The following is a 25360-nucleotide window of genomic DNA, read 5'->3' on the forward strand; positions in this document are numbered from 1 at the left end:
CCTTCCAGTCCCTCAAGGGGCTCCAGGAGAGCTGGGGAGGGACTCTGGATCAGGGAGGGGAGCCATGGGAGGAGGGGGAACAGTTTGACACTGAAAGAGGGGAGATTTAGATGAGATATTGGGAAGAAATTCTTTGCTGTGAGGGTGGTGAGCCCCTGGCCCAGGTTGCCCAGAGAAGCTGTGGCTGCCCCATCCCTGGAGGTGTTCAAGGCCAGGTTGGATGGGGCTTGGAGCAACCTGGCTGTGGCTCACCCTGCCAAGAGCACCGGATCAGGAGTGACAGCACCAGAGAGGTAAAAGCTGAACATTTCCTACTAGCTTTAAATTATGGGATCATTGACTGGTTTGGGTTGGAAGGGACCTTAAAACGCATCCAGTGCCACCCCCTGCCCTGGGCAGGGACACCTCCCACCACACCAGGTTGCTCCAAGCCCCGTCCAACCTGGCCTTGAACCCCTCCAGGGATGGGGCAGCCACAGCTTCTCTGGGCAACAAATGATGTGTTGCTTTTGACACTTTTACAGCAGCCTTGACAAGAGTCATCCAAAAGGTATTTGCATGGACAGGGAAGTTTCTAAACCATTTGTAAAGGGTGGCTGGGAATTTCTTAACTTCCAGGAGGAAGGCATCCATCCCTCTCTGAAGGAGAGCTCTCACAAGAAGCAGCTCTGGGATGTAAAACGAAGTATTATTTAAAAAAGTGAGTTTAGGCTAAGCTAGGAAAATATTCCAGCTCTACATTTACACGTGTTCTGCACTATGTATTGTACAGCATACATCTACCCCAGTGGATTACAATTAGAGAGAAAGAAGCTACACAGACCCTTCTTAAGGAGCAAACACTTTTCCACCCCGATGCAGTCACGCTGATGGCCACCAGTGAGGCTCCGGTGGCTGCTGGCCCCCCGTGGCTCTGGCAAACAGCTTCACCCCCCGGAGCAGCCACAGCCCTCGTGCGACGTAAAGAGCTCAAGAGGGATTGGACCTGCAATGCCACAACTTTATCCCTTAAGCTACCTGGCTCCCCAGTGGTCTTCTAAAAATCCACGGCCATGGAAAAAAAGTTACCCAAGACCGGCAAGAATGATTAAAATGTGTTTCCATTTATCTCGCCTGCTCCAGTGCAGAGGGCATGTTTTTAATATCAGTGGTGCAAGGGGGTGTTTAACAAGCAGACAGAGGAGGGCTTTGTACAAATGTCTTGGTTTTATTAACACTTTCATAAAAAAGGAAGATAGCTGGGGCTCATGGGCTCTGCTGAACTGGAGGGCACGGGATATACTGGCTGCGTTTTCAAAACAACCTTGGGCACAGCTCTGCAGCCAAATGGGAGATGGGAATAGGTGCTGCATTGCAGTCCCAGAACAAACTCAGGCTAGCCGTGAGCATCTCCAGCTCTCATAGTCCTAAACCAGCCTCGGTTTCCCATGCGAACACAACTAATATTCACGATAAGTAAATTTAGAAGAAATTAGAGTAGGTGAAGAAGCCAAAGAATAAAAGAATTTCTATGTATCCTATAAGCAGTATTTAACTTTCATGCATACAAGAAAACCTAATGACCACTAATAGAAAATAAACATCAGTGAAACCTCAAGGCATTTTTGCAATACAATAACCCTGGATAACAAAGGTAGAAGAGCCTCGAAATTTCCTCCTCGCTTCAACAGCAGAGCCCTCCTGCCAGATGACCCTCTCTAGCCATAGCTAAGCTCGATGACAGTCTAAACCCTAGAAGGGATTTTTTCCCTGCTTCCCAGTGCTCAGGGGCCCCTTTCCAGCCCAGGAGCAGAGAGCTGTGGCGCAGGAGGGCATTGCTCAGTGCAGGCATCAGGCTGATGCTCCTGCCAGCGCTCCGCCTTGAGCCGCCCCCGCCGAGCACGGGCCGCTGTGTGTGTTGGATCAGCCTCCCCACCGATAGAAAATAATCCCCCACTACAGAGGAAAAAAACCCCAAACCATCACAACAAGCACCCTCCCTGGCCTCCCACCTGCTCCCCCTCCTCTTAGGGAAGATGCTGCTGTTCCCATCCAGTGCCACCTGACCGAGCCACCATTAAGTCACTTCTCTCACCACCTGGTATTTGGCTTAAAGAACAAACCTAGTGAGCTTAACAGCAACAGGCAATGTCCTGATTTCATCCTTTTCAGCTTATTGTCTCTCTCCTCTACTCCCAGTTGGGGGAATTGTTGCATTTTCAGATGTTATTGTATCAACCTTTCTGATTTTCTTTCCATAACCACTAACAGGAGATAACAGGGAGAAAAAAAGCATCACTGGCAACAAGCTAAGCTTCCCACTACAGAAATATTACGTGCTTAAACCCAAAAGATGCCTACTTCGCCAACGCGGCTTATCCGAACGTCTCTTTCTGTAAAAGCCAGGGCAAGGCATACAAGAAAACACAATGAAAGCAATATGATATTTCTGGTTTTCATTTTGGAATGACCCAACCTTTTGCTTTCAGTCATTAATGAAGAAGATGAACTCAGCTCGAGTCAAAAATGTGTCTCTGGCTGTCCTACTAACAAACATGCCCCGGCCGGCAGTGCCTGTGGGACATCCCAGCCCTCGGCGGCAGGAGCAGCTGCTGCAGCCCTGTCATGCCAGGGTCTCGCACACCCTGGCTGCCATTTGCCCACCTCTCCTGCCAAAGAGAGTTTTGGGAGCCGCTCCCTGCCCTCGCCCCATCTCCTTCACCCACTGTGCTGGTGGCCTGTCTGCGCTGTGTCACTTGGCTGGCTGCAAGGAGACTGGGGGACCATGAGCATCTCTCCTGCACCCAGCATGCCCCTGCTGCACCCAGCATATTCCCCCTGCACCCAGCATCCCTCCCCTGCACTCAGCATCCACCCCCCGGCACCCAACATCCCTCCTGCACCCAGAATCCCTCCCCAACACCCAGCATCCCTCCCCTGCACCCAGCATCCCCACCCCGGCACCCAACATCCCTCCTGCACCCAGAATCCCTCCCCAACACCCAGCATCCCTCCCCTGCACCCAGCATCCCCACCCCGGCACCCAACATCCCTCCTGCACCCAGAATACCTCCCCAACACCCAGCATCCCTCACCTGCACCCAGCATCCCCACCCCGGCACCCAACATCCCTCCTGCACCCAGCATATTCCCCCTGCACCCAGCATCCCTCCCCCCACACCCAGCATCCCTCACCTGCACCCAGGATCCCTCCTCTTCACCCAGCATCCCTCACCCAGCATATTCCCCCTGCACCCAGCCACTCGGGGAGGGCTCTCTTTGCATGCTCTCACCCCAGCAGGTCACACAAGTGACTGCAAAGGGCAATTAATTCCTCTTAAGTGAGCAACAAGGAAAAATGAAATGGGGCGAGGTATTTTTCCCGATGGATAAGAACAGAAACACTGAACTACAGGTGTGCTCCAAACAAACACTTGGCATTTCTGAGTACACAAGCAGTTTCCTTACCTGTGTTACCAGAGTCATCGCTGAAACTGATGTTATCAAGGAAAATAACAGGGCATATAATCTGTGTGAGCTCCTTATCCAATTTTCTATTTTGTCCTACATCAGCCGGCATCGTTAGTATTTTAATAAAGCTCCTATTTATCTTCAATAAAAGCAAACTCTTCAAGTTTGCTACCTGGACAGAAGAAAACACCATTTTGAAGTTTTGAAGTTTCCACTCCCATTTTTTTCCCCTTTATTCTAAGATTGTTTGTTTCCTCTTTCACATACCAGCATTATTGAAGCTCACTAATAAGGACTTCACATAAAAGGTTACAGAGAGAACAGTTTGACACGTTACAGTGGCACTGAGAAAATGCCTTTGCTTTCAAATGATTCAGTATTGTCCCACAGGAAAAAAAATACACACAAGTGCACACCAACATGTGTGTAACCTCTTCACCCAGTAAATCAGCCTGTCAGAAATCAGATTTTGGTGGTGCACAAACCCTGATATTTGCGTGTGAAAGGCGGCTTGAATACCCACAGTCCAAGGCTGACGCTGCCTACAGCGGCCGTCAGGATCCAGCATGTTTCTGCTATTAAATCAGCCCTCAAACAACACGCTGGGAGTTCCCATGCAACGGGAACCCGCTCCCGTGCCAGGGCATTATCTCATCCTTTGTTTTCCCAAAAGCACGAGGCAGACGTTTTCCCCCCAGTCCGCCCCGAGAGCCCCATCCGATGCCCGCGCGGGGCTGGTGGAGCTGAGGGTCCCAGCAAGAGCTTCCCCAGGAGCGGTCGTGGCCCATCCCGAGTTGCTGACCAGGGGAGGAAGGAAGGTCGGTCACCCCAGGAAAGGAAATTCCACCTCTCCAGCGAGGAGGCTTTAACCCCCCCTTTCACAGAAATAAGGCTGGCCTATGCCATTTGCTGCTGCAAATATTAGATGGAAGTGTCCTGCACGAGACCCTCCCACTGAGAACTTAAAGCAATACTCGGAGCCAATTAATCACATAAGGAGTTCTTCGTCCTTAATAAAAAAGTAATGATAATCTACTGAAACAAACAAAAAAATAAATATGAGACTATTTAGGATATTTTTAAAGCTGTTAAAATCAGTGCTAAGGGACACATTAGCACCAAACCGCCCTCCCTGCCCCACTGTGGGACACCACTGCGGTCCCCAGGTGCCCTGAGCTGGGACACCAGAGGCTCGGACTCACACCTGAAGCCCATATGTGACTTATTTATATTTTTTTTAATTAGGAGCAAGTATGATCAGCAGTATAGCAGACTGACACTATTATGGGGCGGCTACTTCTGAGGTCAGGGCAGGTATGAGAAGCTCATGGGAACGATGCTGGGAAACGGTTTTAAACTGAAAGAGAGAAGACTTAGACTAGATATAAGGAAGAAATTTTTCACTCTGAGGCTGGTGAACCCCTGGCCCAGGTTGCCCAGAGAAGCTGTGGCTGCCCCATCCCTGGAGGTGTTCAAGCCCACGTTGGACAGGGCTTGGAGCAACCTGGTGTGGTGGGAGGTGTCCCTGCCCAGGGCAGGGGGTGGCACTGGGTGGGCTTTAAGGTCCCTTCCAACCCAAACCATTCTAGGATTCTATGTTTGCATTTCCATTGGCCCGGCTGACACGTGGCATTGGGTTTCTTGCACTATGTGGTTCAGGCTGCTTGAACAGCTATGGTAGAGGCAAGTTGGCCCCAGTTCCTCCTCTTCACCCCATCCTGGTTGGTGTTTTCACACGGCAAGCTGCCTGCCTTGCACCTGGATTTTAGTCAGAGCAAACTAACATGAATCCCTAGAGGCTGAGAATTTGGTGTCAAGCACAAAATAACACATTATAGAAAAAACCTTAAGTGACAAGCAGAAACGTTTCATCCTTCCTGTGCGACTCCCCTGCGCTATGGAAGGACCAGCTCTTCTCCACGGCTCAGAGCTCACCCCTCAGTCAATGGTTGGTCTTGGAAAGCCCACAGGGTGCAGCACGAGAGAGGACCAAGGCAAAGGGGACCGGGAGCATCAACCCACCCTCCCCATCCCTGCCCCAGGACCCACCCGGATGCCGCTCTGCCAGCCAGGTGGCACTGGGATGCCATTCCCGCAGGGACGGGGATGACGACCGCCTGTGGGAAGTGCCTCTCCCTCTCCGGGCGGCCAGAGGAAACCCAGCCTTTCACCCCACGTCGCTTATTTTAGCCAAGCATCCAGGTTTGCAAGGACTCACATCCTATTTCAGCTCCAGCTACGTGCTACCAATTTAATTTCTGCTGCAATTATTCTCCCACCCAGACACTTGATCTACTGTCAATTAGCGCTGACGGGGCTCTGCCCCACAGCTCAAAGCCCTCGTTTCCAGCCCCCCCGGGCCAGAAAGCTGCCAATTCTGGCAGTACGTGAAGGGTCAAGAAAACAAACATCCTCTCCCTTTATTAGCACCACATGGCGGTATTTTGACTAGCGAGCTCATGCTACAAGAAGCTGAAGACAGTGGGATTTCCAGGAACTGATGGATTGGTGCTCCCGCTCTCCCTGAATGCCAGGGAGGGATGGCCAGGGACGGTGCCCACAGCGACGCCGGCACCGGGCAAACAGCTGGCGGCCAAGCACGACCAGAGATCCCAACATGTCAGCAGCGATGTCATGTCTGCGTGATGGGAATGCTGACTTCAGGTGCTGGCAGCATCCCCGCGGGTCCCACCATCACCCATGACCGGGTTCGACAAAGATGCAGTCCTTCGTTAGTGAGGACGCAAGTTTGAACGTCATTGAATTTGTATCCTCCTCCATAGACCCTTGCTGTTAAGGACAGACCTGCATAGTGTAACTAGCTGATAACCAAAGTCTGCTTTAAAAAACCCAAACCATTATTTCACGAAGGTGACTCACTCGCATCCTGTTCAGTGTCATTTCTGCTCATTGTGAACAAGCAGCTCTCTCCACTTCCAACTTCTTCAGCTGCAAGGGCAGTTATTCCCCCCAGTCATCATATTAATCAAAGTTTTAATAAGGAGGATTGATTACATTCTTGGTCTCTGAGCAGGGGTTTTCCACAAAGCGTAACTGTCAAACCACAAGAGATTTAGCAAGAGGAGAGCTCAGCAGCCGCTCCGTACCTTCCAGCCTCCCTTGCACAAAGAATAAGTGCAAACCTCACTGCCCTCAAGACAAAGATCGCACCTAAATAAACTAAAATGTAATTGTAGGGCACGCGCTTTCCTAGAAATCACACGGATTTAGTCTAGTATGAATTGCTGCAGTCACAAGTCAAAAGACTTTCAAGACATCTTTGCCCAGGACGACGGAAAAGTTGATAGAATAAAACCCAGAGGAAGGAAAGACTTCTGCTCCGTGTTACTGGAAAGGCCACTTGGGGTGAAACTCTCAAAACCCTTTCAAGGCACAACCCCAAACCTATTTTTGTGATTTGAGGGCAGAATTCCAGCAGATTTTTTTCTCCTGTGTTTCAAAGCAGACGGCTTTTTTCCAGATGTGAGGAAGTGCACCTCAAGGTTGCACGCTTTGAGCCAAGCTATTACTTCACAATGAGTCTTTTCTTTCTCACAATCTAAGAGGTGCTTTTGCTACAGGGACTGAATGAAGACAGCACAGGACAGCCCTGGGCCATATGGCATTGCTCCACAGGGATCTCCAGCCACGACCGGGATCTCCGCTCCCGGGGGACGGGATGCCTGCTGCAAGGGTCTGCGCTCTTGGGTGCTGATGATCGCCCTTGGTGTCAGGGGACATCTGCAATAACACAGGGGTTAGGACAGCTGCTGGCACGCGTCCTGAGCTATCAGCGTGAGCCACGCTCAAGGCACAGTCCATTTGGGGAAGGAGAAGGGTCAACCAGCACATCTTGGGTGCAACCCCAGCAAGCATCCTCTACTGTGGGCATGGGGCATGGAACCTCCTTCACCTCCTCCCCGGGAGGCCAGAAAAGCCATTACACAAGACAACGTGGAGATATAGCCATTGACAAAGACAGCAAACGCAAGAATCTGCTGTCTTTACCTCCTTCTTCTCATTCGTACGGTGCCTTGCTGCAAACACGTCTGTTTTACCCACCAAGTACTCCCCAGATTTAGACATTTCCAGTGTAGGTCTGGATTCAGGAAAACTCCACCCCTGCCCCCCTCATTATATTCTTTGTAACTGCCTAATTTTTAAAAAGATCCATCTGTAACATATATTAATAGTCAGATTCAAATCCAATCTGCATTAAACCTCAGAAATGTTGTATCTGGCAGTAGGACTGCTGCACATTTGGTCCTCATTTAATATTATTCATAGGGTTTTGGGCACATCAAAGTCTATTAAGAAAAAATATCTGTCAAAAAAGATTGCTGTAATTGATGAATGAAGCAAACATGGCCAGAACTCAAAGCCCAAGCAGACAGATCACACTGCTCTGTCAGTCAGGGCAGGAAAGATGAGCAGACCCACCAGTCACTCGTGTGCGGTACTGGGGCGGGTTTGCTGGTGCTGCCATTCCACAGTGCCAGCAGCAAAGCCCCTCTGCCCGCTGTGCCCGGGGGGGAATGCAAAATATTTGCAAATTTCTATGTGGTTGCAAAGGCTGATAAATTCACAGGCGGGAACTGGCTGAGAAGAAGCTCAACACAAGCCGGCAACGTGCACTGGCAGCCCAGAAACCCCCCGCAGCCTGGGCTCCATCCCCAGCAGCGTGGGCAGCAGGGCGAGGGGGGGATTCTGCCCCTCTGCTCCGCTCGGGGGAGACCCCCCTGCAGTGCTGCCTCCAGCTCTGGGGCACCAACAGCAGAAGGACACGGAGCTGTTGGAGCGGGGCCAGAGGAGGCCCCGGAGATGCTGGGAGGGCTGGAGCCCCTCTGCTGTGAGGACAGGCTGAGAGAGCTGGGGGGGTTCTGCCTGGAGAAGAGAAGGCTCCGGGGAGACCTTGGAGCCCCTTCCAGTCCCTCAAGGGGCTCCAGGAAAGCTGGGGAGGGACTCTGGATCAGGGAGGGGAGCCATGGGATGAGGGGGAACGGTTTTAAACTGAAAGAGGGGAGATTTAGATGAGAGATTAGGAAGGAATTCTTTGCTGTGAGGGTGGTGAGCCCCTGGCCCAGGTTGCCCAGAGAAGCTGTGGCTGCCCCATCCCTGGAGGGGTTCAAGGCCAGGTTGGACGGGGCTTGGAGCAACCTGGTGTGGTGGGAGGTGTCCCTGCCCAGGGCAGGGGGTGGCACTGGATGGCCTTTAAGGTCCCTTCCAACTCTGACCATTCTGTGACTATACAGGTCAGCTCTTTGTGGGGTTTGGAGAATCTCTCCCCCGTCCTCATCATTTGGTGGAGTCTCTGCTGCCAGTGCTCTCTCCTCACTCCTCACTGATGGGAAATGAGGCCAACACCACTCCTCATAGCACCATCCCACTCTCTTCCTTCCTTGCAGGTCTTGTGTTCCTTCTGGACTGAGACGAGGAAGGGCTGGGGGGACCCTGGGACCCTTGTCAGGACACTCAAAGAACCGCCTCTAGGAATGAGCAGCAAACCAAAGCCAGCAGCATCTGCAGGGGGGCACTTTGTGAGAGTGGAGAAAAGGCTGTCATGAAACAGCCCATAACACAAACAACCTTTGTGGAGAAGGAAACCACATGAGCAATATTTGACCTCTCAGCATCAGCGCAGGAGTGCTCCCACGTTGCTGTGGCAATCACAGGAGGTTTTTTGTCAGCCTGAACTGATCTACTTTTGTTTTCCAAAGCTTGCAAGCAGCTGTGGTGGCTCTGCTACTGCTCTGGGAGGGGTTTGGCCAACCTGCAGCAGTGAGAAGTCTCAGCAGGCTTCAGTCCTGCCATCTATTACCTTGTGTGCCCTGGCAAAGCTGGCAGCATGCACACCATCTCAGAGGCCATCCGAGGAGGAGCATGACAGCAGGAGCTCCCCTCTGCCCTGTCCGCTCTTCCTGGTCTCCATCCCTCATCATCTCCTCATTCCCCTGATACCTCTATACCATATATCATGGACCAGCACATCCAAAAACCCAACAGCCAGCTAACTCAGAGATAGAAAGGGAGGAGCGAACACCATTCCTCTTCCCTTTGAGGAGCCCAAAGGAGAACAAGAGTCATCTTTGACTTTGATACCAAGCTATTAGTCAAGAGATGGGTAGGAAGGATGGAAGCCTGTTCAGGTCCATCCACCTCCTGGTAGCAGGCAGCTGCTGGAGACGATGCTGCCCTTGCCCCGGCTCTCGGAGATGACGGGGTGGGAAGGCAGGGCAGGCAGGAGGGTGGAAGGGAAGAGATGAAGGTAGAGGGAAAAGTCAAGCAAAACAGAGAGAAGGAAGAGAAAGGAGTGAACAGAAGGGGAAAAAAAAAAAAAAAAAAAGAGACTGTCATCACACAAAAAAAATAATCATCCACCGCCACGTGACGTGACTCACTGCCACAGGATTAGGAGGGTGCGGCGGATTTTGGAAGCAGCCGAGATGGAGGCACGGCGGCCGAGGCAGGTGCAAACAGACCCCGGCTGTGCTGCACTCCAGGACAGGCTGGCGTCGGGCAGCACCCTTAGAGCTCCCAACAGTGACCATGGCCCCGTGGCAGGTCCGGTGCTGGGTGCTCCCCCCGTGGCACATCCCAGCCTCCTCACGCCGCTGGCAAACGATTCAGTAACGCCTGACTTGGGCGGAGGGTAGTCACCGAGCTGGGTCTAAGCCAGATCAGTTCAGGACTCTGGATCACCACAGGAGCCTGGGCTCTACCAGCCCAAGGAACGCACAGCAGAGAAAAGTCTAACAAACACAACACTTTAAAACCACGTATAGAAACTCCTTAACCCCTGGAAGGAATGCAGGTGGAGCAGAGGGCTTCCCAGATCCCAGATCTGGATCTCCCCTCCCCAGAACCGCGAGCTGGGAGAGCAGCTGGGGCACAGGGCTGCTGCGGCTGTACCTGCGGTTCCGGCTCTATGTTGATCCGGTACGCTTGAGCCTTGCCATCTTCCAGAACTGGGGGGGACCAGGTCTTCCCTTCGGCTCTGCAAGGGGAAATTAAACAAACTCACCTTAAATTGATTTTAAAAGCCCCAAACCCCCCAAATCCTCCAAACAACAAAACCCCAGACTTCTTAAAAACCAAACCCAAACATATATATAGTATATAGGCCTGCCAGGGAATGAAAATATATATATATGTTTGCCTAAAATTACCCTAAGAAATAGTACAATGGTGAACAGAGAAGATGCCAGTTCCGTGCTATTAAAACCATGAAGCTGAAAACCATTCTTCAGGATTGACCTTAGCGTGGAGTTTAAGACACAAACCTATTTCAGTTGAAGAAATCAGGAGACAGACTTGGGGTGGTTCTTGTTTGGCTGGCTTTGCCCCTTTATTCCGGCCCTGAATCCTGAAATGCATTCAGATTATGTGTATATCTATATATCTTTTTTTCCCCTTCCCTGGCAGGCCTACGTACTAGGACACTGCAGCAATTCTATAAATGCCTTTCAGCTACAAGGCTTACGTGACCCTGCATGAATCATCCTGACCCTTTCAACACGGGTGCTGGATAGAAAAAGTCCTGAAAATAGAGTTTCCATTCACAAATGCACCTTCAGTCCTGCCAAGCCAGAGCAGGACGCTGCCACTGTCCAAAGATTTTCCGTGTGCCATATCATTTTTTCCCCCCAGAGGCATTCAGGGGCATGGCTGGGATGCGATGGCCAGCATGGGGCACGAGGGAGCTGCAGGGACCCGGCAAGGTCCGGCAGACACATACACCGACTTTTCTGGATGCTGAGAGGTTGAGCTGGGAGATGGAAACTGCATCACGAAGTACAAGTTTTCAAATGCAAACTATTCCATTTATCATCACCGTCCACGTACACACCACTTCGGGAGAATAGGTCTGGTTCTGCCAGGCAGGGATCACTGCCTGCGGCCAAGCATCCTTCCACGGACTCTGGCCCCTGCCACATACCACACTCCGCTTTGGTTTAATTATCTGCAGAGTCCAAGTTTGAAAAATAAGGAGCACGGTTTTAACCCAGGAATCCTCGAGGTCATTTTTTTTTTTACCTTTGGTATTTTGCATCTAAAGCAGTGAGCAAACAAACCAACCTTTCCAAGGGCAGGGTCTGATCCAAAACCTATCAAAAGCCAAGACTCCCACTGGCTGTAACACACTTTGGATCCATCCCCTGAGGATTTAACCTTTTTTTCATTGCAAACCATTACTCGGTACTACCATCACAGCTTTTTCAACAGGGAATAACCTACTCTTTCTCATAGCTAGATGTCTTGTTCTGATAAATTACCTTTAATGTAATTATTTGATTTTAGGCTGGAACCATTCACTTTAAGCTGGTCTTTCCAACTGTTTTTGGTGGGACAAAGGAAACCAGCCTTCCCAGGAATGGCAGCATTCCTAGCAATCCCACCTCGCTTTTTGCCACGATCCAGTGCTGTGGATATTGCTTCCACATTAAGAATTTCATCTGGAGGCCCAGAACAATGAAAATGCCTAATTACATTGGCAGAGACCATCGTTATAATTTCCGTGCTTTTTTCCCCTACACTGACTCAGCCCGATGTGTGTTCCCACTGCCCCCGAGACGGGGCAGTTACGACATTCCCCTTCCCTCAGCTCTGGAGCCCACATGCCAAACACAGCTAAAAGGATCCCTGAAGACTTCAATTTGCCAGTAAATAAGAACCGAGATTCAGAAAGCAATTCTGATTGCAGAAGATAAGAGCGACAGCAGTAAATTTGTTTTACATGAAGTTATAGCATTCAGTCACCAGTACTGCCAGCACTTTCCACTTGGACTGTCCCAGTTCCCATACCCCTAAATGAACAAAGATCACACGTGCTGTACCAGAAAGCAGCTAAACTTGTGTTTTTCACAATTCTCATCTCCCCACTTAATGAAAGACACGGACAGCGTTAGGTTTGCACGTAGAAGCCGACTCACAGTTAGTGCTTTTAATGATTAAACTCCAGGCTTCACCATCAGCTCTCTAGAGAAGCCAGAAGTCCTCGGTGTAAGCAGCACAGCCTTGTGCACCTTCCAGCGCTGGCCTGAGCAAAGCCAGGCTCACCCCAGCCACCGTTTCCACCTGGACCAGCTTCCCAGGTTAGGTTGCCCGGAGAAGCTGTGGCTGCCCCATCCCTGGAGGGGTTCAAGGCCAGGTTGGACGGGGCTTGGAGCAACCTGGTGTGGTGGGAGGTGTCCCTGCCCAGGGCAGGGGGTGGCACTGGGTGGGCTTTAAGGTCCCTTCCAACCCAAACCATTCTGTGATTCTATACTCTGAAATTAAGCTGATGTGGCACAATTCAGGTTCTATTTGGCCCTTTTAAAGGCAAAGGAGAATGGGAGAAACACCAGCCCCACCAAATAGAACTGCCAGTTGTAAGTCTGATGAGCATTGATGCTTACACAAGGAGACCCCCCTCTTTTCCACGGGAACAGTGGACTACGAGATAATTCAAAATAATTAAGAAGTGACTGCCTAAGAGTCCGATGCCCTGGGCACCACTGCAGCACGGGGGATGCCCAGATCTCACCCTGTGCCCACATCCCGGCAGGACCAGCAGCAGCGGGGTCCCCTGCAGCCCCCCAGACAGGGGAACCAAACGAGCCCCAGAGCAGCATGGCCACCCCAAGCCACCCTGGCAGCAGGTTCATGCTACCAACAGTCACAGCTTTGTGTTTGGGCACCAGCAAAAACTAATCACGCTTTTCTAACAGAGTGGGTAAGAGATCCGACGTCGCGCTCAAATGTTCCAAGTCATTTAATTTACGGCTCAAGGACGGGAAAAGTGTTTTCAGATGTGTTGTAGGGGATTAAAGTCAGCTATGTGGAAATCATTACCCTGCGCTAACAACGCTCTACTCTATTTTAACGGCTGCTAGGACAATCCTAAGAAAAATAACTTGACCTAGGTTAGTGCCGGGCCTTCAACACGGGGCTTCGTGGGAAACGCACCCATTAACAAGACATAACTAAAAAATAAAGTTGCAGACACCTTTTATCCCACGATTTGTTTGCTAAAAGACACAACGTCATTCTCAAAAGATTACTTGCATATGCTCACATACTTCACCAAAATGTTTTTTCACCTGGTAATGATCTGCAAGTCTTGCCCTCTACATTTGTAGAGCTGCTTCTAAGTTGCAAGAATTCCTGGGCCTTATTGAATTTCTAATTTCTCCATCCCCTTATAAACTAACAGTTAGCACTTGGGAAAGTGCCAGACTGGACCCGGGATGCTGCTGTCTGCTACACAAACCTCCAGAACAAGCCTATTGCAGGATTTCACACCAATTTGTATAGACCCTTTTGGGGGTGGGGGTGACTGCAGGTTCCTGCCCATCTCCTGAATGCTATTCACCTCCCTGGTGGCACATGACTACGGTCACCACTGATTTTTATCACTGATATGGCCGTAAGCCTTCTGGGAGCTGAACTGAGACTAGGAGCAGCTACAGATGATGCTTCCACTTGCCCAGGACTGGGAACCTCACCGTGGTGACCATAGATGGATCCGTCCCCACAGCCTGATGGAGGGTTGTCACCTGCTAGGCAAGGCTGGTGAATGGCACGGGCGCTGGGCTCGGCTGAGCACCCCGATGGACCCGGCTCATCCAGGGTACGTGAAGGAGAAGCCGCGGGATTTCTCCTCCTTCATTCCTCTCGGCTGAAACCACCGCTGTGCATCCAGGCTCTGGAAAGCTGCCGGTTTTCCTCTCTATTAGTCCTCAAGGAGCTCCAGAGGGGAAGCTGTGATTCACTTTTCCAGTTGTACTTTTACTGGAAACTTGAGAACATCATACATTGTCATCCTTCCCATCTTCCAGCAGCACGGCTTGCAGTGAACGCACCCCGGCAAAACCTCCACGAGCTGGGGGGGCGGGAATGGGGCTCGGGACAACATCAGCTATGTGAGGTTCCAAGGACTTTTGGGGCTACACGTCCAGCAGAGTCATTGCTGGACTTTCTCCCACAGAAACTTCCAGAGAAGCTCCGTCTCTGTCCAGAGGGCAGGAATAAATAGAAAATCTTCATACTCAAAATCTTCATACTGAAATTCTCCAAGCAGACTCAGCAGGGCTGTAACGGCGCTTGGGTCCGCGTGGGCTCCCCGCACACGCCGCGCGTCCGCTGGGAAGGGGGTTCAATGGCTGCGAGCTCTGCACCTGGGCGGCTGCTGCTTCCCCCGGTCACTCGGGCTCAAGCAAACGAGAACAAACCTGGCCCGCGTTCGTGCCGCTGCCACCTATAAAGGCATTTGGGTTTTCACAGCCCATCCCCGCTGGTTTGCTTCCTCCTCAGCCCCTCGTCCTCGCTCTGCCAGGGCTGCACAGAGCAAACCACCCCCCCGCGCTGTGCAGGGGGTGCTGCTAAATAGCAGCCGCTATTTAAAAAGAAAAATTACTGTCTCTGAAAAACCCTCCCTCCACGGGCAAGTGCCTGGCAGTGCCGCCCCACCAGCGCGCACACCAGGTGGAGGGGCAAAGAAACTGCTTCCAGGATTTATTGTAGACAGAAGGAACCAAAGCCAAAACTTTGCGGATTTATGCTTTGACACCACAGTCAGGAAACAAACACAACGCAACAACCCCGGGGGCCTCGGCCGTGCCCAGGGTCAGGGAGATGCTGCCAGTCCCCCAGCACCCACCTGACCCCACACACAAACAGCCCCAGTGCTATTACCAAAAAAAAAGGCTGTAATTGTATTTGACTGGGAAGAATGGCATCAAATTTCCTTTTTTTTTTTTTTAAAAAAAAAAAAAAAAAAGGTCTCACAACACATGTGAATTCCTCCCTGCACATCACAGGAACATGAACATGTTAGTGCTGGGGCGGAAGAGCCAGAAAGCACACTTCTTGCTGGATAAGGAATTTCTTAATTTGTGTAACTTAGAGACAACAAGAAAAAAAAAAACAAACAAGTTTTACCATGTGATCACCCTTATCCACACATTTACTTTACTTAAAACTCTGAAATCCCTGGCCGCCAGTCAAATGCATACATTTGGTGGCTAAATACCAACACCTCCATACCACATTTTTGTGAGTAATAACACATGGGGCTGCTTAAACACCCAGGATCTCCTCCAGCCAGCAGCCACATACCTGCCCTCACCCTCCCCTGCAGATGCCAGTACAGCAGGAGAAGCAAAGCAGCCCCCAGCTTGGGATTCAAGAGCTGGGAAGACGATGCTGGAAGCGGCTGATTCATCCTGACCCATCCTGCTAAGCCTTCACCAGCACCATCGCCGCCTCCCACCGCAGCCCAGGTGCCAGGCGCTGCTTTACTAAGCCCACTTGAACTCCTGGCCTCACATTTTGGAGCCATTAACTACAGTTTGAATGCCAACCCCCTGTCACAGGGATACCCAGGTAGCGCCTCACACATTACATCAGAGCATCGGTTACAGAAATCAACTCCTTTCATAAGCTGATGAGGATTTTCCTCTGCTCCATCTCAAAACAGAAAGGCCGCTGTGCTGCTTTGCTTTCCATGCTGCCCAGAAACAGCCCTGCACATCTCGGTTTTACACTGAAAGAGGGGAGATTTCGATGAGATCTCAGGAAGAAATTGTTTGCTGTGAGGGTGGTGAGCCCCTGGCCCAGGTTGCCCAGAGAAGCTGTGGCTGCCCCATCCCTGGAGGTGTTCAAGGCCAGGTTGGTCGGGGCTTGGAGCAACCTGGTGTGGTGGGAGGTGTCCCTGCCCAGGGCAGGGGGTGGCACTGGATGATCTTTAAGGTCCCTTCCGACTCTAACCATTCTAGGATTCAACGAAAACACAACCCGCTGAAGCGGGGGACAAAACACTCACTAAGTTCATAGGAAGAGGAGTCTAGCAGAGAGAGGCATCAGAGAAGGGGAACGTGAGGAAAGAGGGACTCCAACAGCACTTACAGACCTCGATAAAAGACAGAGTAGAGATTTTAGAAAAATAAATCTATGTTAGTACAGGCTGAGCGCAGGGACAGCCTGCCACATACCGACACTGCCTGAGCTGCAGGGGACACAGGGGAACCACAGTCCCCAACACACTTAAAGCTGCAGCACCCCCTTCCCAGCAGCTTCCCCCACAAGGGCTTGGGACCAGCTCCTCCAGGAAGGATGCAGCTCCCAGCTGGCAGATGGCAAATGCTTCAGAGCAAGCTTTGGGGCTCGCCTTCCACCACTGGCACGGCTGGGCAGGTCCGGACAGTGCTGCCGAGGGCTTTTCCGTGGTGTGCGTCAGCGGGAATGGCGTCGGTGACGCCACGAGGTCTCTTGTCCAGCGCCCGAGGTCCTTTGCGCGCTCAACCCTCTGTTCTCAAGCAGTGGTTTCAGCAAAGCATGGCTCCAACCCAATTTTACAGCTGCTTTTATTTGAATCATGACTCGATCTGAAGTAACAAGTCTCCCCTAATAACCAGGGCTGCAGCATAACCAGGAGAGATGTTAACATTCAAAGGAGCTGGGAAGGCTTTCTTCAAAAGGGATAAGAAAATACACAGTAATATGTAAGGGAGGAGAGGGCAGGCTGCACTGCCGAGCTGGTTATCGCTGGGCCCCAGGCCTCCTGTGCGCACTTGCCTGGACACTGACTGTCTTCCAAGATAAGAAAGGGTTGATTGCGAGAAATAACATTGATTTCAATGCGCAAGTACTTGTTCACATGAGTGTACGTCAGTACAGAGAATCCAGATGCGATCTATCAAGACTGTGTTGCTGGATCCTTTGTTAGTGTTGGAAAACAAAACAGCTTTTCCCTCCGAGGTGACCGCTGTCTGGAGACAGAAGGCCCAGGCTCTACCAGCTTCTCCCCACGCTGAGTGTTCTGCTGCCGCTGCCCTGCAAACACTGTCTCCCTCATCCCCCCTAAAGTTATGGGAAGGATCAGATGCAGAGCTGCCCTGAGCCCTGCTTTTCTTTGCAAGCCACCAGAGCTCATCTTCAGAGCCACCTCTTCAGTACTGCACCCGCAGCCCTGTCTCCTGCAGGATTCACAACAAGTCCAGGGAAACCAGAGCGTCCCACGGACAGAAAACCAATGTTCCCGCCGTGTCCCAGGAGCTGTCACGCAACCATGCCAGATACACTAGGAAACAATGCGGTTCCTTTTTGCCCACGCAGCCACGCCATTTGCACCATGGATCTTTCCCGTGGACTCAAAGCTTCACTTTTCCAGGGGTCCCAGTGTCACGGTCCCCCCACCCACCTCCCTCTGGAGCTCAGCACAGCCCCCAGCAAGCAAAGCCCCAGCAGATGTGCTGCCAACATCTGGCATGGTCCTCGGGCCAGCAGAGCCATGGGGAGGAGTGCCCTGGGTGCTGCTCTCCATTACGGGGTTTGGAAATTATATGTTCACATCTGACCAGGAACTCTCCGTTTTTCTCCTTCCAGAGCGACTCAATGAATGGATTCTGCCATGCAGCCGGGTAAGAGAAAAACCATCAAACCCGCTGTGACGTTCCTAATGACAGACTGTGCTAACGACAGATGCGCCCATCTATTTGCAGCCCAGCCACAGGGTCACGCCTGACTGTGGCCAAAGTTTGGATCGTGACAGAAATCCCACTTATTTCACTTGTTGCATCCCAAGTACAGGGTAGAGATATCCCCTGCATGGGAAAGTTTCACACTCTAATTGTTTATTCCACCCACAAACAGTCAGTCCTCCTGGCTCTTTACTTGTTTCCCCACTGCTGTATCCACATGTCTTAATGAATTTGATAAACAGGATAATCAGCATCTCCTCCCAACAAATTCAATGGTCTCTCTGCATCCTCAAAGCCTCCGAAACCCAGACGGGCCACAACGATCCCAGGACATCCCGTCAGACCACACAATGACTCCCCCTTCTTGTCTTCCCTTGCACATTTTCCCCCTGTTCTGATTTTCCTACTGAACTTTCTTGTCAAAGGGCATTTACTGACCACAGTTTGCAAACAAAACCGGTCTTGTTCTGTATCTCGGTAACGCATAATGCCAAGGGTTCATGGAGAAAGGGCAGGGGATGGAAGAAGCCCAAAGGGCACCAGAGGGCTGGAAGCCCTTCGCTGCCAGGCTCGTTGCCCAGCTCTCTGCCCTCCTTTGGCACACACGCCTGGCGGGAGGGAACCTCCTTTGGCAAAACAGAATTAACATCAAATTTCATATGTCTTCAGTAAACAACAAACAAGCTCATTATTTCAAATATATTTCAAATGCACTTATTTAAAAAAAATATCTCCTCCTTGTGTTGATTTGCAAATTATATCTTGTTGAAGGCAGCGTACAGAGAGGACGCTGCTTGGAGAGCATCCTTCTGCCCAGGGAAGGAGAAGGTGCTGATGCCCAGCTCCGCATGTGGGGCTTTCCTGGGGCTCGGGGTGCTGGGCGGTGATCCGCAGCTGTGACAAACAGCAGCTGCTGGACATCGCACACAAACCAACAAAATCCCCCATCACTGCCCCGGGATGCAGTTCCAGCACCAGGTCGGGGTGACCTCCAGGTGCCGGGTGCTCTCCAGGAGGCCGGTCCCGGAGCAGGGATCGGCTCACACCGAGGAGGCAGCGCCAGACACGCTTCCAGTGATGAGTAATGGCTGGGCAGAGTCATCTGGATCCAACAGGTCACTCGGGAAGCAGGAGAGAGATCCAAGAGCCATGTCACCGAGCACTCGCTTTGGGCCAAACTAAAAATAGACCTAATAAAGCGTTGCTGGAGCTGCTTTCCTTACCGTAGAAAAAATAAACTATTCAGTTTTTCCTATCAAGAGAAAGGCGACTCCCAGGGATGTCTCTGGGCACACCTAACTGACCCAACAGTGTGATCTCCTTCCCGAGAGCAGCCACCCCACGCTGAAGAGTTCCTCACCGCCACCAGCTCCTGTCCGTTCCTGGCTTGCAGAAACCTGAGCATTTATTTTGCCTTTGAAATCTACATTTATGAAGGCTTTAAGGCCCGACAAAACCACGGCAATCCTCTTGCCTACCTCCTCGCCTAGCAAAGTCCAGGCCACCTCACCCACGAATCACACACCACTGCAAGGCTGTGGGCCATCACCAGCAACATCCGCTATAGAGAACCCACCGCTCCTCTGGCCACCTGCGAGGTCCCACAGTTAAAAATATCCACCTCGGTAGGTGCAGTTGGGCAAACCCAACCTGAAGCTACAGACCCTCCATTCTGCTGCCAGAAGTCTTCCACACAGCAGCTTCCAGACCACCGCAAGGTCGTTAATGACCATTTCTGCATCTCAGGGAAACTAAACAGGCAACAGATCATCCCTAACCCCACCAAGGCACATTCCCGCACTGCTGTGAGACCTCTGTCCACTCCCCTCGCAATGGCGCGGAGCTGTGCCAGTGTGACAGAACCTCTGCCCTGTGTCCATGCAAGAAGTCACCTCTTAGGAGAGGAGATGCACCTTCATGGAGATACCGCTGGCACCACGTACACTGACACGGCAGCTCCCACCACCAGTATGGTCACAGCTACTGCCAGCAATATCCAAGCACCACTTCCTAACCATTAAGACCAGGTGGCCACCAGCAGAAAGCTGGGCACATACTGCATGCCTCCCATGAAGGAGGAGTACCCAAGGGTCCCATCTCAGCCAACAAACAGACGCCAGTTGATACTGGTGGCTAAAATGAGGTGTAAAAATGGGAATTCAGCCCACAAATTCACAGAGGAGAAACCCTCATACATGAGAATAAAATGCTGCCACACTGCAGGAGAAAGCTGTTTTCAGTAAAACTTTATTCTAACTCCTGACAAAGTTGTTCTACTGCCAAACCACCTGTGCAGCTGGTAGCTCACCAAAACCTTCCCATCACTACATGAAGATTCCAGCCTCTTCCAAGGAGAGCTCCACCAGCCTGCGGATAGCCAGCATGGGAACCCTTGTCCTGCCTGGGGTACAGCCCCTGTTTGGGGTTGAAGACCACCCAGTCTCCCTAAAACTGCTCCAAACGGAAAGCAAAATGCCCCTCCTCCTTGGCTATGGGAAATTCTACCTGCATGACGGGTTTTCTTGTGGTTTTTTTTTTTCCTATCCTAACACTGAAGCCACATGATCCCTATGGCACGGGCTGAGCTCAGGGGACTCCGCTTCATCCGGGCTGCTCAGACACCACTGTTGGATGAACCATAAGGAGCAACCAAGGCTCTTCTCCATTTACGGCAGCGCTCCTTCCCCGCTGCCCAGGCTTCCAGTCAGAAACTACGTGTTTTCCAAGAGAAGTATAAACAGTAAATGATAGCTCTTTATAGCAGGAAATGCCTTTTTAATCTGAGGTGGAAAACTGTATAAACTTATTTAAATCAATTACAGATAACATTAGTCATTTGTGAGCCTTATAAGGAGCACTCATTTTGCCTGGATAATTTGTGATTTGTATGAGGAACCTTTAGCTACAGAATTAATTCCAATGGAAAGCAAAAAAAACCCAAGCCGTTGTTTTGCTTTGAAACATTTGAAAAAAGTGAGTTTGGCAGGACCTTCAAATGTATATTCATTGAACAGATGTTTAGGAAAATGACAGGTGGATGTTAACGAAGTGGGAGGCTTTGCCCAAAGGAGATGTAGATCCCGGTGCTACTCTTGCTTGAGTCGATAAAAACTCCATTGGGTTGAAGGATCTGACCCAGCTCACAGCCTGGACAAGCCTTGCAAGGTACAAACGATAATCCACACATATAAGTGAATTGAACCCATTTTTGTACCAGTGATCTTTTAAAAACAATTCTGTTTTACTGTTTTTAAAAACACAGAACAATTATGCAGACCATGGGGATGCACCAAGAACTGAGCCTGAGGGCACATCTGCCCCCAGGCCGGCCACAAGCCTCCTGCAGAAGAGCCAAGCAAAGCTGACCCAGGAGCACATCAAAAAGAGGAGGACCTACCTGTTGAGGGAGAGCAGTAGCTGGTCCATGCACGCTTTGATCTTGTTTTGTGCTTCTAGGTGCGTCATGTTCTCCGTGCTCTCTCCATTAATTGCCAGAATAATATCTCCTGGGCACAGGTTTGCCATGGCTGCTTTACTGCCAGGGTTAATCTAGGCAAGGAAAAAAACAAACGGTTATTTAAAAGAATGCTCTTTTTTAAAAAAGTCCAGTTTCTTGGAATAAGGAGCAGATAAAGGGAATAGTGATTTCTGGAGAAGACACGTGCTTTGCCTACACCAATAGCATCTACCAGAGGCTGGATGTCAGAGCAGGGCTCTCGGGTCAGCCCAGTTCTCCAAGGGCCATCCTCTACAACAATGCTCTTTTAAATCAAGAGATTTCTGCCAGCGTGTGACCAGTTCCTCTCCTCAGATTTGTCTCTTGCTTAAAATAATGCAATACTCTCTTTCAAGAGAGATGCTTCGGACTCCTTTGGCTTGCAGGCCTTAAATCACGCTGTGAGAGTCAATCCCTAAAGAGCACGTGCAGCCCTCCTCTTTGGCTAACTACGTAATTAGAAGATGAGCGCAGTCACCCTAATTGCTTCCTGCAGAGAGGTTACATTTGACATCAGTTTTTCCTGACCATTATTCAAATGACCTGTCTCTTTCTAGCCCTGCATGGAATATCACACAGCTCGTTAAGTCTCCACAACTCTTTCCTTCTGGTTTTGTAGGAATGCCAGAACCTTATAAAACTCATTTCTTTCCTGAGGAACTAATGACAGGTCCAGGTACTGTTTGTGGTCAGCTGTAAGACCAATCCTGCAGCCCATAAAAGAGTTTCTTCAGAAATTACCGTTTCGTTTACATCAGAACAAATGTGGGTTTAATTTTTGCAATAATATAAAAAGATGCAAGGCATTGGCAGGACAGGTAAATGTGTCTGTTTAAACTCTTAATAGCTACGTGCTTGCCCTCTAATTTCCTCTTCAGTCATTCAGATCATCTGCTAACGCTGCACTAACCAACCATGTGGTTTCTCAAGTGAGAAAGTGCAGCAGCTCTGACTTTCAGTTATTCATATCTCACCGTACTTAGAGCACAACGGTGCTTTGATTCTGTTTAGTCTTGATTTACAGAGGAATAATTCCCTGTCTCAGGTGATGGGTCTCTGCTCCATCACACCCTGCTCGAAAGACTGAGGCAACAGGATCACCGCTCTGTCCTCCACCTCCCCTCGGACGCAGCTTACGTCAGTGCATGGGGACAACCAGACACTAACAAACCAGGCAGGGTTTTTCAGACAGTTTGAGATGAAGTGCTGGCCATCTGCTCCATGATGCCCACAAGTTCCCCAACCAATGCAGGCCACCATTAAACAGGCAGTCATTTAGAAAGGGAAGCATGCACACCTCCCTGTCATATCACAGAATGGCTCAGATTGGAAGAGACCCTAAAGCTCACCCAGTGCCACCCCGTGCCCCGGGCAGGGACACCTCCCACCACACCAGGTTGCTCCAAGCCCCGTCCAACCTGGCCTTGAACCCCTCTAGGGATGGGGCAGCCACAGCTTCTCTGGGCAACCTGGGCCAGGGGCTCACCGCCCTCACAGCAAAGAATTCCCTCCTAATCTTTCATCTAAATTTCCCCTCTTTCAGTTTAAACCCGATCCCTCTCGTCCCATGGCTCCCCTCCCTGCTCCAGAGTCCCTCCCCAGCTCTCCTGGAGCCCCTTGAGGGACTGGAAGGGGCTCCAAGGTCTCCCTGGAGCCTTCTCTTCTCCAGGCTGAACCCCCCCAGCTCTCTCAGCCTGTCCTCACAGCAGAGGGGCTCCAGCCCTCCCAGCATCTCCGGGGCCTCCTCTGGCCCCGCTCCAACAGCTCCGTGTCCTTCTGCTGTTGGTGCCCCAGAGCTGGAGGCAGCACTGCAGGCGGGTCCCCCCAGAGCAGAGTTTCCAGTTCTATTTTCATAGGGAACTTGAAGAGGGTTTGGCCTTACCACCAAAGCCCTTTGTGGATGGCCCTGGGGCTGCTTACAGGACGAGGCGGGTAAAAGAGACAGCAAGAGGCACATGGCACCTGGCATAACATGGACCCGCTGCACTGCTCCCTGCGTGATTACAGCCACGATACCGCTGAAACATGAACCTGAAGGTGTTTGAGGAGCTCCCAACCCCTTTTTGCGTTTAGTAGAACTGGCAGCCTGAATTAAGCCTTTTGTTGCATTGTCAGAATAAATTAGCATTTGCCATTTGCTCTTCAATAGTTTCAGCCGGGCTATTTTGCTCTAAAAAACCTGCCCAGCTTCCCTCTCCCCGGTTCCCGGGCTCCCAGTGACTCAGCCCAGAGCAAACAACAGGAGGTATTTCTGAGCACAGCACACATTACCTGTAAAGCCCTGACACAGGACATTTCAACCCGGGATAGGTTTATTTTTTCCCTGGGACCTGTTTTGTCCAGTTGCATTCATTGAACCCATGTAAGACGACAGGGAGTTCACCGAGAATTAGGGTCCTTCTGCAGCCACAGAAGCTGCCAGACCCACCAGAAAGTCAACCAGAAGCTCAACCAGCACCTCCAAGGAAGCATCTCCATGTGCTTGCCTGTTGCCCTCCACTTCCCCTGGTGTTCGCCCCGCAGCCCCCATTGCCAGCAGCCTTTTGGATTAATAGACCTTCAGCTTGACCCAGGACAGCTGTATTTTGTTCTTGTCCATTCAGTGCTGTCTAGATGTCTGATGGATTTTTTTCTCCCTGCACTGATCTTAACCAGATTGTAGCTTCCCTGGAGAATAAGCTGTTCATAAATGGGGCTCTTAGCTGTTTCCTATTTTTAGATTCTGGTTTATTTCATATTATTTTGGCAGTATCTTCATATTAGCATTTTATGTTAGCTGTAGAGATGACTGAGGGCTTGAAATGGAGCTGTGCTCCAAGAACTCATTAGTTTGAGATACAGCATTGGTGTCACGGCAGCTTGGGAATCAGTATTGTAATGTCTGTCAGATCCAAAGTTTGTATTTTAGTGAATAATGTTTAAAATACTTCAACCCAAGTTCTCCTAACTCACAGCTGTGCAAAGCCATTGACAGCAAACACGCCACAGAAAGCCCTACGAGCCTGGTTATGGGTCAAAGCTGCGTCTGAATCCTCATGCAAGGGTCCTACTTGCTTCGCTCCGTGTGGATCCAATGCAGAGAGCCTACTCTACAGGACCTCTATAAGGACAAGAATGCAATTTTAAATACAGTAATTTCTGTAACAGCGCCTATGCTTGGAGTGAAACACCCAGGAAAGATGACCCTCTATTGTCACGTGGAAATGAACAAATACACGAGGAAGGAGCAAGAGGGATCTGGGTGTCTCCTTCAGGCGCCCACCAAGCTACAAGCAGCCAGCACCCACACCCAGGAGCCATGGGCTCACCCAGGATGCTCCTCAACCAGCCAAGACCAGCTCCTGCCCAACGAGCTGCTGAGCACCTACAAAAAACCAAGTGGTTTTTTGTTCAAGTGATAATAAACCGTGTTTTGCATATTAGTCCGTTCTCTAGGGTTATGGCTAAACAACATATTGCCGTGGGTCTCTCCAGGGCAGTGACATTAAAGCCCAGCAGTGCAGGGAGGTTTGGGAACAGAGCTTTTACCAAAGAGTCCTTGGCTCTGCTGTGAGCAGGAGCCACGGCACACGTGACCTGAATGAAGCCTGCACGAATTTGGGATACCTTATGAAGTTAAAAACACTGCAAAGAAAATCTGCACTGAGTTACCAAAGGTCTCAGTTTTTGAAAGGGCCCTGCAAAGGAACTGAGGTTTGAGAATAGAATAGGCTTAAAAAAAAGCTCATCACTCATTTTCTTAAGTTCTCCATCAGTGCTAAGAACAAACTGCTCTAAAATCAAGGTAGGATGAACACAGACCAAGACAAGATCAATGGATACGCAGCTCAGGGTGGTATAAGTGGTCTCACCGGGACGAGGTCAGGTGGTTTCTCCCCACCGCACGCTGCCTTTCTATGGGCAACACCAAGTCCCAAAAAGCAGAGCCCCAACTCAGGGGCTGGGGCCAAACACG

The 25360-nt window shown here is 50.7% G+C and overlaps 1 protein-coding gene across 1 annotated transcript in view; it reads right to left on the bottom strand.

Moving 5' to 3' along the window:
- The window catches only part of PDLIM4 (PDZ and LIM domain 4), a 56272-nt gene that overhangs the window by 18315 nt on the left and 12597 nt on the right, over positions 1–25360 (bottom strand). The window contains exons 2-3 of the mRNA XM_063349388.1: positions 21307–21458; positions 10360–10444 (exon numbers count right to left, since the gene is read on the bottom strand). Of these exons, the coding sequence (XP_063205458.1) occupies positions 10360–10444; positions 21307–21458 (237 nt within the window). The remainder of the gene's footprint in view (positions 1–10359; positions 10445–21306; positions 21459–25360) is intronic.

Source organism: Chroicocephalus ridibundus, chromosome 11, assembly GCF_963924245.1.
Source record: "Chroicocephalus ridibundus chromosome 11, bChrRid1.1, whole genome shotgun sequence".
Taxonomy (NCBI): domain Eukaryota; kingdom Metazoa; phylum Chordata; class Aves; order Charadriiformes; family Laridae; genus Chroicocephalus; species Chroicocephalus ridibundus.